Source organism: Crinia signifera, chromosome 6 (genome assembly GCF_055691185.1).
Source record: "Crinia signifera chromosome 6, ASM5569118v1, whole genome shotgun sequence".
In the NCBI taxonomy this organism is placed as follows: Eukaryota; Metazoa; Chordata; class Amphibia; order Anura; family Myobatrachidae; genus Crinia; species Crinia signifera.
In genome coordinates, this window is record NC_139222.1 from 290,330,174 (window position 1) to 290,345,474 (window position 15,301).

The 15,301-nt window shown below is 43.1% G+C and overlaps 2 protein-coding genes across 2 annotated transcripts in view; both read right to left on the reverse strand.

The window, feature by feature from the left end:
- The window catches only part of LOC146009483 (alpha-2-macroglobulin-like protein 1), a 196,413-nt gene that overhangs the window by 134,085 nt on the left and 47,027 nt on the right, over positions 1–15,301 (reverse strand). The window contains exons 7-8 of the mRNA XM_083149909.1: positions 10,482–10,635; positions 9,083–9,167 (exon numbers count right to left, since the gene is read on the reverse strand). Coding sequence (XP_083006035.1) covers positions 9,083–9,167; positions 10,482–10,635 — 239 coding nt within the window. The remainder of the gene's footprint in view (positions 1–9,082; positions 9,168–10,481; positions 10,636–15,301) is intronic.
- Positions 2,389–4,073, reverse strand: LOC146009482 (uncharacterized). Its single transcript, XM_083149908.1, has 2 exons — positions 3,507–4,073; positions 2,389–3,123 (listed from the first exon to the last, which is right to left on the reverse strand). Exons 1-2 carry the CDS (start codon positions 4,057–4,059, stop codon positions 2,513–2,515), a joined length of 1,164 nt encoding a protein of 387 aa, XP_083006034.1. The 5' UTR covers positions 4,060–4,073; the 3' UTR covers positions 2,389–2,512.

The following is a 15,301-nucleotide window of genomic DNA, read 5'->3' on the forward strand; positions in this document are numbered from 1 at the left end:
AAGAGGAGGAGCAGAACACGAGGACATGCACTGACACTAGGGGGAGGAAGGTACAGGTGGGAGACATTCGTCACAGGAAGAGGAGCAGCAGAACACGAGGACATGCACTGACACTAGAGGGAGGAAGTTGCAGGTGGGAGACATTAGTCACAGGAAGAGGAGCAGCAGAACACGGGGACATGCACTGACACTAGAGGGAGGAAGGTACAGGTGGGAGACATTAGTCACAGGAAGAGGAGCAGCAGAACACGGGGACATGCACTGACACTAGAGGGAGGAAGGTACAGGTGGGAGACATTAGTCACAGGAAGAGGAGCAGCAGAACACGAGGACATGCACTGACACTAGAGGGAGGAAGGTACAGGTGGGAGACATTCTTCACAGGAAGAGGAGCAGCAGAACACGAGGACATGCACTGACACTAGAGGGAGGAAGATTCAGGGGAAATGTGAGGAAGAATTACTTCACAGAAAGAGTAGTTGATAAGTGGAATAGCCTCCCAACAGAGGTGGTAGACGCAAATACAGTAGTACAATTTAAACATGCTTGGGATAGGCATATTGATATCCTTACAAAAAAATAAGGATCAAATATGGTTTGAGATAACATGTTTAAAAAAAGGGGCAGACTAGATGGGCCAAGTGGTTCTTATCTGCCGTCAAATTCTATGTTTCTATGTTTCTAAGATATGCACACAATATATGATCCATGGGGTACATGCCGCCATTATACACTGCTGGAGATTCACTGAGTTTTGATAAGAGATGTGTAGAAAATATAGCCAGGTAAGACACTGTAGGGGAGGCACTGTACAGGAGGCACTGTACAGGAGGCACTGCAGGTGAGGCACTGTAGGTGAGGCACTGTAGGGGAGGTACTGTAGGGGAGGCACTGCCTCACCTGCCATAGACTTTTTACTCCAGAGTTTTGACTATAAAAATGATTAGAATAATAAAAATAAGATTTTTTAAAATAAATTCTTTGTATTTTTTACATACTTTATCAATTCAAAATGCCGGCATACACGCTAGTATGACAGGAAAGGCTGTGCCTCACCTGCCTCACCCCACCGCACGCCACTGGAAGAAAACTAATACCCCTTTCACACAGAAAAATCCCAAAAACCCAGGTATTTCCCGGATACAAAAACCCGGGTACAACTAGACAGCAAGGGGCTGACCCCCTTTCACACAGGAGCAAAAACCCGGGTATTTCCCGTGTCGACCCCTTTCACACAGAAGCCGGATTTTTCCTGCAAAACTCTGTGTGTCATAAGAAAAGGACAGTTTTAAAGGCACACAGAGATGAGATCATGAAAAGTGGGAGGTGACTGCTCACTGCATTGCATTAAACATGGCTGACAAGTTGCAGAACACCCTCTCTATTAACCTAAATACTATGACACAGTAGAAGTACAAGGACACATTGGTTGTATGTTTGAAAGAACTTGTTTTATTTTTCACAAAACATGTTTTATGCAGTTCACTTTAAATATAAAATGTTTTCAAATATAAATCTTTAGTGGTCATAAATACCCTTTCAACACTGAAACAACATTGAACTATTGCAACACGAGGTAGAATATGTATTTAGCATAGGTCTACTATCAGTGGTGGGTGAATAGGTTGTGCTGCCATCCAAGCTGATATTGTATAGGGGAGACACACACCTAAGTCTGACTGTCCAGCAGCCACACCTTTTCATCCGGCACTGTATATATAGATAAAAACTTGTATTTGCAATTTTTGGTACCTGTAGGGCACAGGTCTTCAACCTGTGGCCCTTCAGATGTTGTGGAACTACATGTCCCCGCATGCCCTGAGTTTTTTTGCCATCCTACTATAGGAAAAAATGTGGCAATGTATGGTGGGACATGTAGTTTCACAACATCTGGAGGGCCACAGGTTGAAGACCTGTGCTGTAGGGCAATTCGAAACACTCTGGCTCCTGCCGGGCAGTGAAAACCCGCACGGCCAGGAATCTGTGCCACACACAGCAGTTTACAATGATGGGATCCGGCTGAAACCAGGCGGCCTGGGTGAATGGTCACATATGTGCCCATTATTAACTACGGTGTGTGGCACGGCTTCCTGGCCGTGCGGGGTTTCGCCATCCGACAGGAGTCGGAGTGTGTGAAATAGCCCTTAGTACACCCCAAAAAAATATAAATATATAAATATAAGCCCCAAACAGGGAATTTTTTTATTGCCTTAAAGATAAAGAAGAAGGCATACTGTGTACACATTATAGATTATGTTCAGTCACATATCTAGAGTATACTCTATTTGTACACATTTAAATAAAAAAAAAGTTTGAGAACTTTGATTCAGCTCCAAACTGAAGAACCAAATGAGCTTTTTTGAGGCTCATCAACTAAAGAACCATAATACTCTACTGTGTACATCAAAATGGAACACAGCATTTAACGGGCCTTGTAAGTGCCACTTTTTAAGCAAGAAAAATTGAACGAGCCCAGAAAAAATATAAAAAGAACAACCATATAGCAACATTACTACAAATGCCTGTAGGCAGTGCTGATTACAGTGCTAACAGGAGTGTTATGATTACTGGCATTCACTGAATCATCAGCATAATTTTTCACATTGCCATATTGCCTACTATATCCTGTGCCATTGACAGTATCATGCACTGTCTCCTGTGGACTGGCATTGGCATGTGGCCTACTTGGCTGTGTGGCATGTGAAAAATTATTGCCCATGTTTTCAGTATAACTACGCCCTTGGCCCTGCACAGTAGTTTGGCTTGAATTTGAAGGCATAAATGTATGGCCTCTGTGTGGAGGATTACAATAATCACCCTCAGCGTACGGACTACACAGCTTGTAAGGGTGCGGATTCTGTAATGTAGACACCATATTGGTAAGGAAGGTCATCTGTGCATCTCGATTTTCACGCGCTATGCGTTCGTGCAGACCCACCAACTGTGTGAGAAAGGAATCTTGCAACTGTCTCTCGTTGTCAAAGAAGCGCTGCAGTCGGGCATCCTCTTGAGTTTGAAATTCAAGATCGGACTCTCGGAGATGATCTACCAGGATTCTTGACATTGAGCGCGTAGCAAGCTCCATCTTTGACGTTTTTTTCTTCCTTGCAGGTACATCAAATACTAAAAATAAAGGAAAAATCATTACAATCCAATAGCGGCATGCCAGTGTATATATATATATATATATATATATATATATATATATATATATATATATATATATATATATATATATATATATATATATAGATAGAGAGAGAGACTACTACTACTGGTTCCCACAATACCCCTCTCCAGGGCACACCACACGTGTGCTGTAGTAGTGGGTGCGGGGTTGTTACCTGTGTTACAGTGGGACTACAGGTCCCAGCAAGCCTGCAACACATGCTGATACTTGGAAGAACCACAGGTACCAGCATGTGGGGCATTAAAGGCCTGCTGATACCTATAGCCCCCTGTACATCTATTAAAATAGATACACAAACAATACTTGAAAAACTTACTGTTACGACGCAACGTTGGGGTCTCAGTCTGTGCAGGAGTGGGTGTCCCAGATGGAGTAATGGTGCTGGCTCCACTGTCCTCAACCTCAGCCTCTAATGGATCAATTGTGTCCTCCATGGCAGCAATAGGATCAGGGATGCTGTTGTCTATGCTGTCTTCCAACTCCATTATAGGTGGGCAAGATGGGCTGCATTCTGGAGTTATGCTCCGTGATGAAGCTGCACTGGATGATGATATGGCAACAGGGTTCACCAGGGCAGAATTGCCAAAGACCTCGTTACATTGGTCGAAGTAAACCCATTCCATCCTCCCAGCACCACTTTTCCTCCTGTTGTTGTCACAAACTTTGTTGTAGTACCTGCGCAGAGCTTTTAGTTTGTTGACCACCTGCTGCTGGGTACGCACAATGCCCCTTGAAGTGAGGACCTTGGCAATATTGGTGTAGACTACAGCGTCCTTCACTGTGCCAGTAATCTGTTTGCGGATTTCTTCCTCCCCTCTGACATTGAGCAGCTCACGGATCTCCTCATCTTTCCAGTGTGCCATGGCCATTTACTGCTGCGCTGCACGCCTCTGCCACATGCGCTCAGCCAATCAGGGAACCTGTAAAGATCAGCCAATCACGCAGCGCCATGCTGCACAGCCAATCAGCATGATTTTTCAATAGTCGGGAGAAAAACACGGGTCGGAGCCTTTCACACAGCCGCAAACACGTGTCTGACACGGGAAAAACCCAGGTAAATACCTGGGTCGAAGTCCCGGAACTTTAGACCCGTGTTGACCCTTTCAGACAGAAGAAAAACCCGTGTCGACACGGCAAGAGCAGGGAAATTACCGGGGGCGGGATGTTATAACATCCGCGGCCCCCCTTCGCCGGACATCGCATTTTTAATAACGGCATATGCTATAACATATGCCGTTATTCATGCAAGGGACAGCTCTTGCGGTAAGAGCTGTCCCTTGCGATGCGGTGCCGGCGCTGGACTTCCGGGTCTGTGACCCGGGAGTCCATCTGCGCATGCGCAGACCCCGGCGCCGGCCGCAGGACACGCTGGGAGGGATCCGTGACGGATCCCTCAAACAGCGCTGCGGTAAGAAGCCCATAGGCTTCTGCAGGGATTCGCCAGCTTTAGCTGGCGATTCCCTCCGCAGCGCTGACACTGCGGAGGCGCCATATAGCATATAGAAATGCGGTAGAAACCCCGAAAACTGGGTTTTTACCGCATTTCTGCTATATAGCATCCCGCCCCGGGTCTTTTTTTCTGTCTGAAAGGGGTATTATTCATGTGCACAATTCAAACATTGCTTATTGCAATTGTAATAGATTTCGGCCAAGATAATGGGCTTACCCAACACTTCCAGGCAATGACATTGCAGGGAGCCAGGCAGTCGGGAGAGGGATGACATCCTGCAGCACAGCCTCTCTTTCCAGCTCAGCACATACTGCTCAGTGCTGTGGGCTGACCTAGGGAGAGAGACAGCTGCAGCGGCAGCTTGTCCCCTCTCTCCCTCATTTTAATAATTTTTCATGGGGGTGTGGCCATGAAATGCAAGGTGTTCATATGCAGATGCCTACTGCCCACCTCCCCCTAATACCATGGAGCCTATGCAAGTCTCCGAAGGTGCCCACACAGAAGCCCTGCACATGTGCATATGCGAATATGCACACGACAAAAACATCGGTCCCCCTTGCGAATACACCGGGGACCAAATCAACAAGAATGAGAGCCCAAGTCTTCAGTTCTTCAGTCCACCCAGCCAGAGACTTTGGCTAATTACCACAAGCTCTTGTCAACTGTGAGTTGGCCCAGATGAAGCACCGTGACCTGTACGACCTAAAGCCAACACCTCCTTCTGCGCTTTCTTTGTGGGTCTAGCCAAACCACAATCTAATCGATAGAACCTATACAGTATGTGTAGGAATTATATCCGTCCATCGAGGTTATAAGTCTCTATCCAGAACCTACTCATCTCCAAGTGCTCCAGCTGGATCCACAACAAATTTCATCCATGATACTTAGTCTATTTCATCAAATCATCTGTGCTGAGAATATAACATAAATCCTGGACGGTCGGGATGATCTGAGGACTGCGTCCGGGAAACTCTGTTCTTAAGCTCTGTACACACTAAGCAATATTTTAAATGAAATGGCTCATTTTGGCCCATCTGGGTGATATCGATTGTGCACGCTCAATATCACTAACGATGCCCACTCCCACAGGTTGCAGCTCAATTTGACCATATCATTAAGACCTACATGTACAGAGTGACAGGCGGGTGACATTAGCGATATGGTTCAGTCTGCCTATGAATTGTTCGGCTGGGAGTTCAGCGGAAACATTAATGACACAGGCTGAGTATCCCTTATCCATAATGCTCGGGACCAGAAGTACTGTAGTCTGTATTTTCAAATATTTTTAAATTTCAATAAATACAACCTTTTATACCTTTAAGTCAACCTATAAACATTGGACTGCACACCCTACTCCCAAACACCATGAAATGCTTTTATGCTGAGACTTGTAGTTCCACACAGAAGAACCTGCAGAAGCACTCTCTAGTACTAAGTACTTCTGTCCATCTTCATTTTATTAATTATTGGTTGAAATGCAGCATGTTTTCGGAGGTTTAGCCTCGGTCCCCCCTATGCATCAAGCCTGGAATGAGGTACGTTGAGCAAGGCGATTTTCAAATCATCATTTCCCATAGAAGCCTATGGGCTTCTTTTGCAGTTTTCTGCTGTGAGGGATCCAACTGGAACCCTCTTAGCATCACTCGACGCAGGTGCGGTTAGGACTCCAGGTCCAAACCCTGAAATCCTGTCATCGCCAAGGACAGCTTTTACCGCAGTAGCCGTCCTTTGCCAATTTCTCCATGCATATGGCCTTAGTAAATGCAGGTATGCTTGCAGAGACTGGTGGAAAGCATTGCTAGCTTCTTGCGTTGCTTGCTGCATCTTGCCCATTGTTTTGTATACTCCCTGACAAATAGGGGGAGGAGAAGAATGATATTTGAAACTTATAAATTGGATCTAAAGAAAAAATCTACAACAAATCAATTTGGTTAATCCATTCAGACCAGGTAGGCTTTGTTCCTGGTCGAGAGGCTAAAGACAACACCGCAAAAGTCTTGGACTTAATTCATATTAATTCAGGGTTGATTGGGACTTTCTTATGGGGATTCTGGGACACCAAAGTCTAGGGCCTGTAGGCTTTCAAAGAATTAAAGCCCTCTACTTGACCCCTGCAGCACAGGTTAAGGTTCTTCCCTTCTCTCCCCTCTTCTTCATATTATCGCTGTCTCTTTTTTCTGTCTTACCTGACAAAAAAACCAAAGGGATCCGTATTTGTACCAGATATTCATTTGTCAAATTAATAGTTCATTAATAATCTGTTATATATTAGACTTTTGACTTATACCAGACTCTTTGTAGGTATGTAAAAATGCTTGTTTTACATATATTGTCATATATTGTCTGTGTTTACCTATGTTCCATTTGTAAACTCAATAAAAATCTATTTGCATAAAAAAAATCAATTCGGATTAATGGACACGTGTGTGGGCCTAATGGAGAGCTAACTAGATGTTATTCAGTTCTACACATTCATTAAGGTTCAGAGGGTAGAGGGCCCCCAATGAAATAATCAGAAATATCTCCTGTTTACATTGCAGGTTAAACCGTTCACCTTCTCTCTCTGTAGTGTCAACCCTGCCAACACCTTGAAATCTTAGAACATTAGGATCACTATGATGGTGATTCTTGACATGTCGTGAAAGATTTTGTGTAGTTACCCCTTTCCTGGTGTTTCTCCTATGTTCAAGAAATTGGGTGTTGGGAGTCCTGGTCATTCTTCCCACTTATTGCAACCCTCAATCAAATATTTATTTATTATTTATTAACAGTTTCTTATATAGCGCACACATATTCCGCAGCACTTTACAGAGTATAGTTGCCCATTTACATCAGTCCCTGCCCCAGTGGAGCTTACAATCTATATTCCCTATCACATGTACACACACATACAGACATTCTAGGGTTAATTTTGTTGGAAGCCAATTGACCTACCAGTAAATTTTTGGATTGTGGGAGAACACCGGAGTACCTAGAGTAAACCCACACAAACACAGGGAGAATATACAGGCAGAATATACAAACTCAGCGCTGTGAGGCAGTAATGCTAACCACTACACCGTCCATGCTGCCCCAAGAGAAGGAGCTGAAGGTATTTTTTATTATCCATAATAAAGTTACAGGTAATACTCCTTTCCTCTTCAGAGGTTAAGGTTCTTAAGGGGGTTATCTTCCAGGAGCACAGACAGAATTTTAACAGCTTTTAGAATCCTGTAGTTTTTGATAATTTTTTTTCAATTCCCTAAAATCGGAGCTCAATTTTAAACCAAGTTGGTTTTATATTTAAAGCACTTTTATTGGTCATGTGGCTTAATGGATAGAGTTAAGACTTCTTCTCTGTTAAAATATTTAGCTTCCTCAACTGCATTTTGAAGGATATATATCGAAGATAACCCTGTTCTAGGAAAGTTGTTGTAAGATCATCTGCTTGCAAAATAAACTCATCAAATTCAGATCTCCTACACGGACTGCTAGGAATGTTACTGAACCAAGGTCAATGACAACTATTGTAATATGAGCTCAATTTTTAAAGTGGCTGTGGTGATCTTTCCATCTTGGATGAAGAGGGAAATGTCCAGGAAGGATATATTAGTGTTGTTAATGTTACTGGTGAATTTTAACCAAAATGTATAAGTTAAAAGAAAAGTAACAAGAGAAAGTGCTGATTCACAACCGCCTTCCAAAATAAAGAACATATCTTCTATGTTCCTGCCATAGAGCACCAGAATTCTCCCATATATTCTTTAATGGGGCCCATATACAAATTGGCAAAACTGGTGCGCAAATATTGTGCCCATGGCGGTACCTAGAATTTGTAATAAAAAAAAATAGGTGTAATCAAACGTGAAATAGTAGTAAGAATAAAGTGAATCTGAAATAATTTGGTATTGGTGTTCCTCAGGTCTTCATAAAGGTCTAGATAATATTGCAGTGCACTTATTACTCCTACTGTAGGTGGGGAATATTTGTGTAGAGTGAGTCACATCATAAATATATAGTTATGATTCCATTGAACTTTCTCCACGAGATTGAGAAAATGTGTAGTGACCCTAATGTAAGACCTCCATGTTTTTTGTAAAAAAAGTCAACAAATGCAGAAATATTAGTGGTAAGCCACAGTTTACAGTGGCCATATCAGTAACCGCCATCAATTTTTATCCTTTTCTTATTTGTTCCAGAGAAATGGCTTTTAATTAATATTCCCTTGATGCTAGGTGATTTTTTTCCAGCTGGTAATGACCTGATCCCCAACGTCTGTGGCTAGATCTTCATTCATTAATAGGAAATGCCAATGTTTCTGTAAGGTGTGGTGAATTTCCTTCAATTAATTACATAATGTACCCATAAATCTTTTTTTTTTTTCATAAATTGGGATTCAATTTGAGAGTGAAGAGATCGTTCTGATCTCTGATAGAAGAGAGGCTGCAGTAAGGAGGACTCACTTGCCAGACACCGATATGGTGACATTGTCATCGAAGACTGAGATCTGCGCTGGACCTTCTATCGCCATTTCAAACTTTGGGAGCACTGGGTAACAGAGGGAGAGAGGTCACATGGTAAATGTCAGACATCAACATTGGTTGAAGCTATTATACAAAGCAGAATAATGAGTTACAAATGAAATTACTGTATCGGAACATGACTGTAGTAACCAGCGTTTCACAGTTACATTGTATACAGAGTCTGAATATAAAACACAATCTGAATATTGTACTGTACTGTTAAATATGACATTTTTAAAAAGTTTCAAAATTAACAACGTATACATTTTTTGTTCTATAACATATTTTCTATATTAGTGGTCACCTACGCATTTCTCTGTCCCCTACTGAAGATTCTCCTGTATTAAAGGAAAATCTATAACTAACCCTCACCCAATAATATCAGAAAATTAGTAGGTACTTGTGTAGTTTCACGGCGCCAGTATGGCACCGTGCGTTTGAGTCCCCTTGCGGGGCTCGCTTCGCTCGCCCATGCTTCGGGCTCGGTGGCTCGCTACGCTCGCCACGCTATTTAAAATCAACTCCATGCCAACATGGATAGTGGGGGTATGAACTATCATGTTGGCATGGAGTTAAGTTACTTTTTTTAACATAGTTTGTGGCGCCGTGAAACTACACAAGTACCAATTAGTAATAAGGGAAATCCATCTTAGCCTTCCAATCTTTATAATGGTAATCGTACTGTACAATATAATCCCATTCAAATCAATGAGGTTTTCCTATTGTATTATTAAAGAGCTATGGGATATTCCCATGCCACGCCTGACCCCAGCGAGGACATTCCTCCTCCTGCCATACTTTGGTAATACCCAAACTGTGCACATACCCTGCAGATAGTAATTATTGTCTGATATTGTTACATATCATTGAACTGAAGCCTACCCAACAATGTGCTCCTTACCCCTACAAACCTTCCCTCCAATCCTCTTAGAAGTCCTCGTATACTTAGAGCCATATTATCAATATAGCTTACTAGGCTGAAGCCTAGGGGCCCCAAAGGAATAGGGGCCCATCTTTTTTTGCAGAGACACTCTAACCTGCACCCAATGACTCCATTTGGTAACCACTTTCTACAAGGTAGGGGGGTTGAGGGGCAGTGGGAAGGAATGTATACTTTTCTCTGCTGGGATTCTCTCTATTGTCAGTATTGATGGGTCCAAAATACTAGTACTATAATTGTCAGTTTGATGAATTCCAACAGATGCTTTGCCTTCCTATCATACACAATAATGAATTAAAAGATAACAAAATCTATAAACATATAAGGATATACTAGTAATGAAATAGTAACCCATACATATCCTACCATCTCCCTGTAAAGTAATTCCCCTTAACTCACCATATTCCTCTACCTCGAACTGTGCAGATTTGTCTCCAGTCTTTATAGTGTATTTCCCCAGTGGAGGCTCAGGAGACATCTGATAAGAGAGGTCTACAATTCCATTATTGGGAGAGACGTCCTTCCATTGTGCCAGACGGTTCCTCTGAGGATCCTACAAAAATCCAGAGAAACATGGAGGCCAGAGAGTTGGAGTATAGTATATTATCACTCTGTATAGACAGAGAGACATGGAGGCTGGACAATCAGGGTGTGATATATTACCACTATGTATAGACTGAGAGACATGGAGACTGGACAGTCAGGGTGTGAAATACAGATGTAGCCAAGCTCATCTATCGTCCCTGTGGTGTATTCTGGTTTAGTGTGGTATATGAAGTTGCTGGTGAGTGTATTACTTATGTTTTCCACTTGTTCACCATTGCGGTCTCCATTGAGATATATTTAGTGCCAGAACAACTTGACAGTATGTTAAATGCTGTATACAGGTGTGGTGGCAGACACGCAGTTATAAAATGCTTTACAGATGAGCTCTGGACTGCAGGATCACTGAATACAGATCATGCACAGTAATTACAATTGTAAACATACATCACGGAAGGGGATCATCACCTGGCTCAGTGGCTGTCTTGGCTTATTGGGTTTGCCAATGGTTACTATGCACTTTTCTTGGGGTGTGATTCCCACAAAGGACACAAGATTTAAAAGATTTAAACTTTTGACAAATCCTGTAAATTAGAAATGTGCTCTATTATGATTTTTTTTTGCTGGATACTCTATGTTTTACATTGTATAGCTCATTTTAATACACATTGCAAAGGAACCTCTTTTTTGCTGAAGGGATGCTTGCAAAGCATTTCACACAGTGAGCTCAGTTCAGCTGCAGACATGTTCAGCTACCCTGATGAACACTTTCTATGCTGCCACAAGCTATTGACCATGCTTTGATTTCTACTTTTACTGTATGCTACTTACCCAAGCTGTATTGGACATTAAACTGACTGATTGAAAAGTGGTAAAAAAAAAAATTGTTTTGCAGAAGAGATGCTCACAAAGCATTTCACACTAATTATTTGTTTTTTGTTGTTGTTATAATTAAAATATTTTTATTCGCCTGTTTATTGGTACTTTATATGGGTCTATACAGAACAGTCATACAGTATAAAGGCTTTTATTCAAAATTCACACCCACATGATTACTACACAATACAGTGGTTTTAAAGGCCAACAACTGTTGTCTCTCCTCCACCCTAATCACTGCATCCCATACCAGAGTTCAGGTTTTTGCCCGTGCACCCCTTCCGTGGAATGCACTCCCTTGCTCCATTACACTCCCCCCGACTTTGCAAAGCTTCAATGGGCACTGAAAACTCACCTATTCATCAAAGTGTACCCTTCCACTGCATAACAGTTATGAGGCTTGTCCTCCTGACCCCTGCCACATGCCTTGACAATCACTGCCTGCTTACATCCTGCCATCAAGCACCTCATGTAATCTGTCTGTCTCCCCTTCCTACTAGATTGTAAGCTCCTCCGGGTAGGGCCCTCTTCCATCTTGTTGCCTAAGCCCACTTCTCTTCACATTTCACTCACAGCTCTCCTATACTCAAACACTTAGGGCCTTATTCTGTTTGGAGCGACCGGGCCGTACGCGTACGTCCCAGGATTTTTTATGATCTGCGCATGCGTACATTCGCTAATGCGCAGGCGCGACCACTCACCAACGCTTACGGACGGGTCTCTACGTGCGAAAAAACCTGTACGCGAGTGTACGGGTATTGGGGGCGGCATAGGGGCGTGTTGAGGGGAGCGGCCGAAATAATGAGGGAAAATGGGCGTAAATATGGGCGTACACAGGGGTGTGCACCAAAAATGAGTGGTGCTACTACCGCACGATCGACTAAAGCATCGTTCATTTCGGACACAAAACAGGCGGCCGCCAACCGCCATCTCAAACCACCCCTACAGATACCGCATGCCAGCGTGCGCCTGGGTTAGCTAATTTACGCGGATTACTACTCAAACACATACACCTGAATGTAATAAGCAATGCTGCAGTCTATTAAGTCCAAACCATGAATTCACTACCTGCAAGCCACACACAGCACTCAAACACATTGGAAGCTTATCTTTCTATACTTCTCGACATTTAAAGGTTTGTTTAATTTAAGGTAAGAATCTTTTTAAGACCTGCTTATATTTGCTAAGGTAGGTATTTGTTAAACAGTTAGACACATTCACTACGTGCTTTCATAGACTTTACACAGTAGCACACTCAATCTACACAAGTCGACATGTGTCAACGTGTTCACTCTAATACAAACATAGGTTTTGTATTTATGATACAATAACATAAACCACATCTAACACCTACAAAGGATGTTTCAGCAATGTTTTAAGCCCATGGCCACTATTTTGCACATTATTTAATTCAATCAATTAATTCATTTTCATAATTATAGTTGAAAGGCAAGATTTGCAGGTCCATATATATGAAGGGTATGTCAGCGTACACGGACGTACGCTCACTCTCACGAGCGGTGACATAAGCTGACTTTTCTATTGAAAACTATAGGGACCCGTCCGTGCAAGCTGGCGTACGCTCAGATAGCCGCAAGAAGTCGGTGGGAAGACGGCCGAGAGACGTCCGTAAACGGTGGTGTACGCTCAATTGTACGCCAGTTGTCGGAGTGTAAGGGCTGGCCCGTCCGTGTACGTTGGCGTACGCTCATTTGTACGCCACTCCCCTTCTACGTTGTTTATGCCCGTACGTATGCGGCTGAGTTGTGGGTGGACTTAACCCCAACGGCCGCGTACGGCTAGCGTACGTTAATAGGGAACGTACGCACGTTTGGCCGCACCGATCAGAATAACCTCCTATGTAACCATCTTTGTCCTCATACTTATATCCATCTTTGGCTCCCAGCCCCTAGTAGCACATTGGTCAAGTCCTCAGTACTTACATTTAATCTGCAATGTGTATTGAATTGTGGCACTAATTTTACCTGTATTCTATTTCTGTTATTGAATTACTGTAATGTTAAGTTTGTCTCCCTGTACTGTTCCATTGTACGGTGCAAAACACTTGTGGCACCTTATAAATAAAATAATTATAATAATCTTATATGTGGGTACAGTATTTACTTCAGTGCAGGTTTATACCATTGTACAGTAGATGCCCAAAGCAGCCAATCAGATTCTATCTTCTGTACTACCTTTTATATGGTCTGGCTGACACTGTGTCCCTGGGGCAGATTGAGCAACCATATAGCATACTTACAGAATGGCGGCAGGCCATGACACGGTCATTTATTGGTCCTCTGTCAAACTCTCAGCAAGTCGCAGATAATTTACATAGTAATTGATGCTTAATAGTACATGTATGTCCGATGCATCATTTCCTGGTAACGATCTCCCATACTATGTATTGTGTATGTTTGTGGAATAAGTACTTGTGTAGTTTCATGGCGCCCGATATATCGGATGCTATATCAGCCGATATATCGGATGCTATCGGCCGATATCTCGAATGCGATATCGCCCAATATATCAATGTGATCCAATGCGATTTTTTACCTGTTCATAACCCCACTACGCATGGAGTTGTTTTTATATAGTGTGGCGAGCGCAGCGATCCAAGTCCCCACTCGGGGCACACTGCGCTCGCCACGCTTCGGGCTCGGTGGCTCGCTGCACTCGCCGCACATCAACTCCATGCGTAGTGGATAGTGGGGTTATGAACAGGTGCCGTGAAACTACACAAGTACCGTGGAAATAAGTAGATGTCATACAGTACTGTATATACAGCTGCAAGACTGATGGGTCCTGAGATTTGTGGTTGCGACCATAAGCATGCACCCTCAATCCATTCACTTTTATGGGAAAGCTGCATCTGCAAATGGATCACAGCGTCATGTGGCATAGTGCTCCCACAGTGTGTGCGCATTACAGGAGCAAATGCTGGACAGCAGCAGCCATATCCCTCCCCTAAACCTATCTCCAGCAGCCTACCCCCTCCCACAGTCTCACCCTAAACCTCCTCCCTGAAGCCTAGCCCTCCCCACAGCATAACTCTAACGCTCCCTCCCCACAGCCGTACCCTAACATTCCCCCAGATCCTAACCCTCCCCCCTGCAGCCTACTCCTATCTCTCCCTCCCCACAGCCTAACACTAACTCCCCAAAACATAACCCTCCATCACCACAGTGCTACTACTGTGAGCATTATGTGTCTAAGTGGCACTCCTATTTTGGGCTCTATGTGTCAGTGGCACTACTGTGTAGCATAATGTGAATAAAATAAACTACTATGTTGTGTAATAGGAATCAGAGGCACTATGGCCCTTATTCAGATCTGATCGCAGTACAAATTCGTTCTCAAAATGGGCAAAACCATGTACACTGCAGGTGGAGCAGATGTAACATGTGTAGAGAGAGTTAGATTTGGGTGGGGTGTGTTGAAACCGAAATCTAAAATGCAGTGTAAAAATAATGCAGCTAGTATTTACCCTGCACAGAAACAAAATAACTGACAAAAATCTAACTGTCTCTATACATGTTAGATCTGCCCCACCTGCAGTTAACATGGTTTTGCCCATTTTGAGAACAGATTTGTACTGCGATCAGATCTGAATAAGGGCCTATGTGTGGTGTAATGTGAATAATATGCTACAATGTGGCATAATTTGAAATGGAGGTAATATTGTGTGGCCACACTCATTTTTATGAAACCACTCCTTTTTTTCAGCATGCGCCTTCAGCCTGTCCTCCCTTTGTAATTTATGTGGGGTGCAAATGTATAGTTGGCAGCAGGGCACCGAA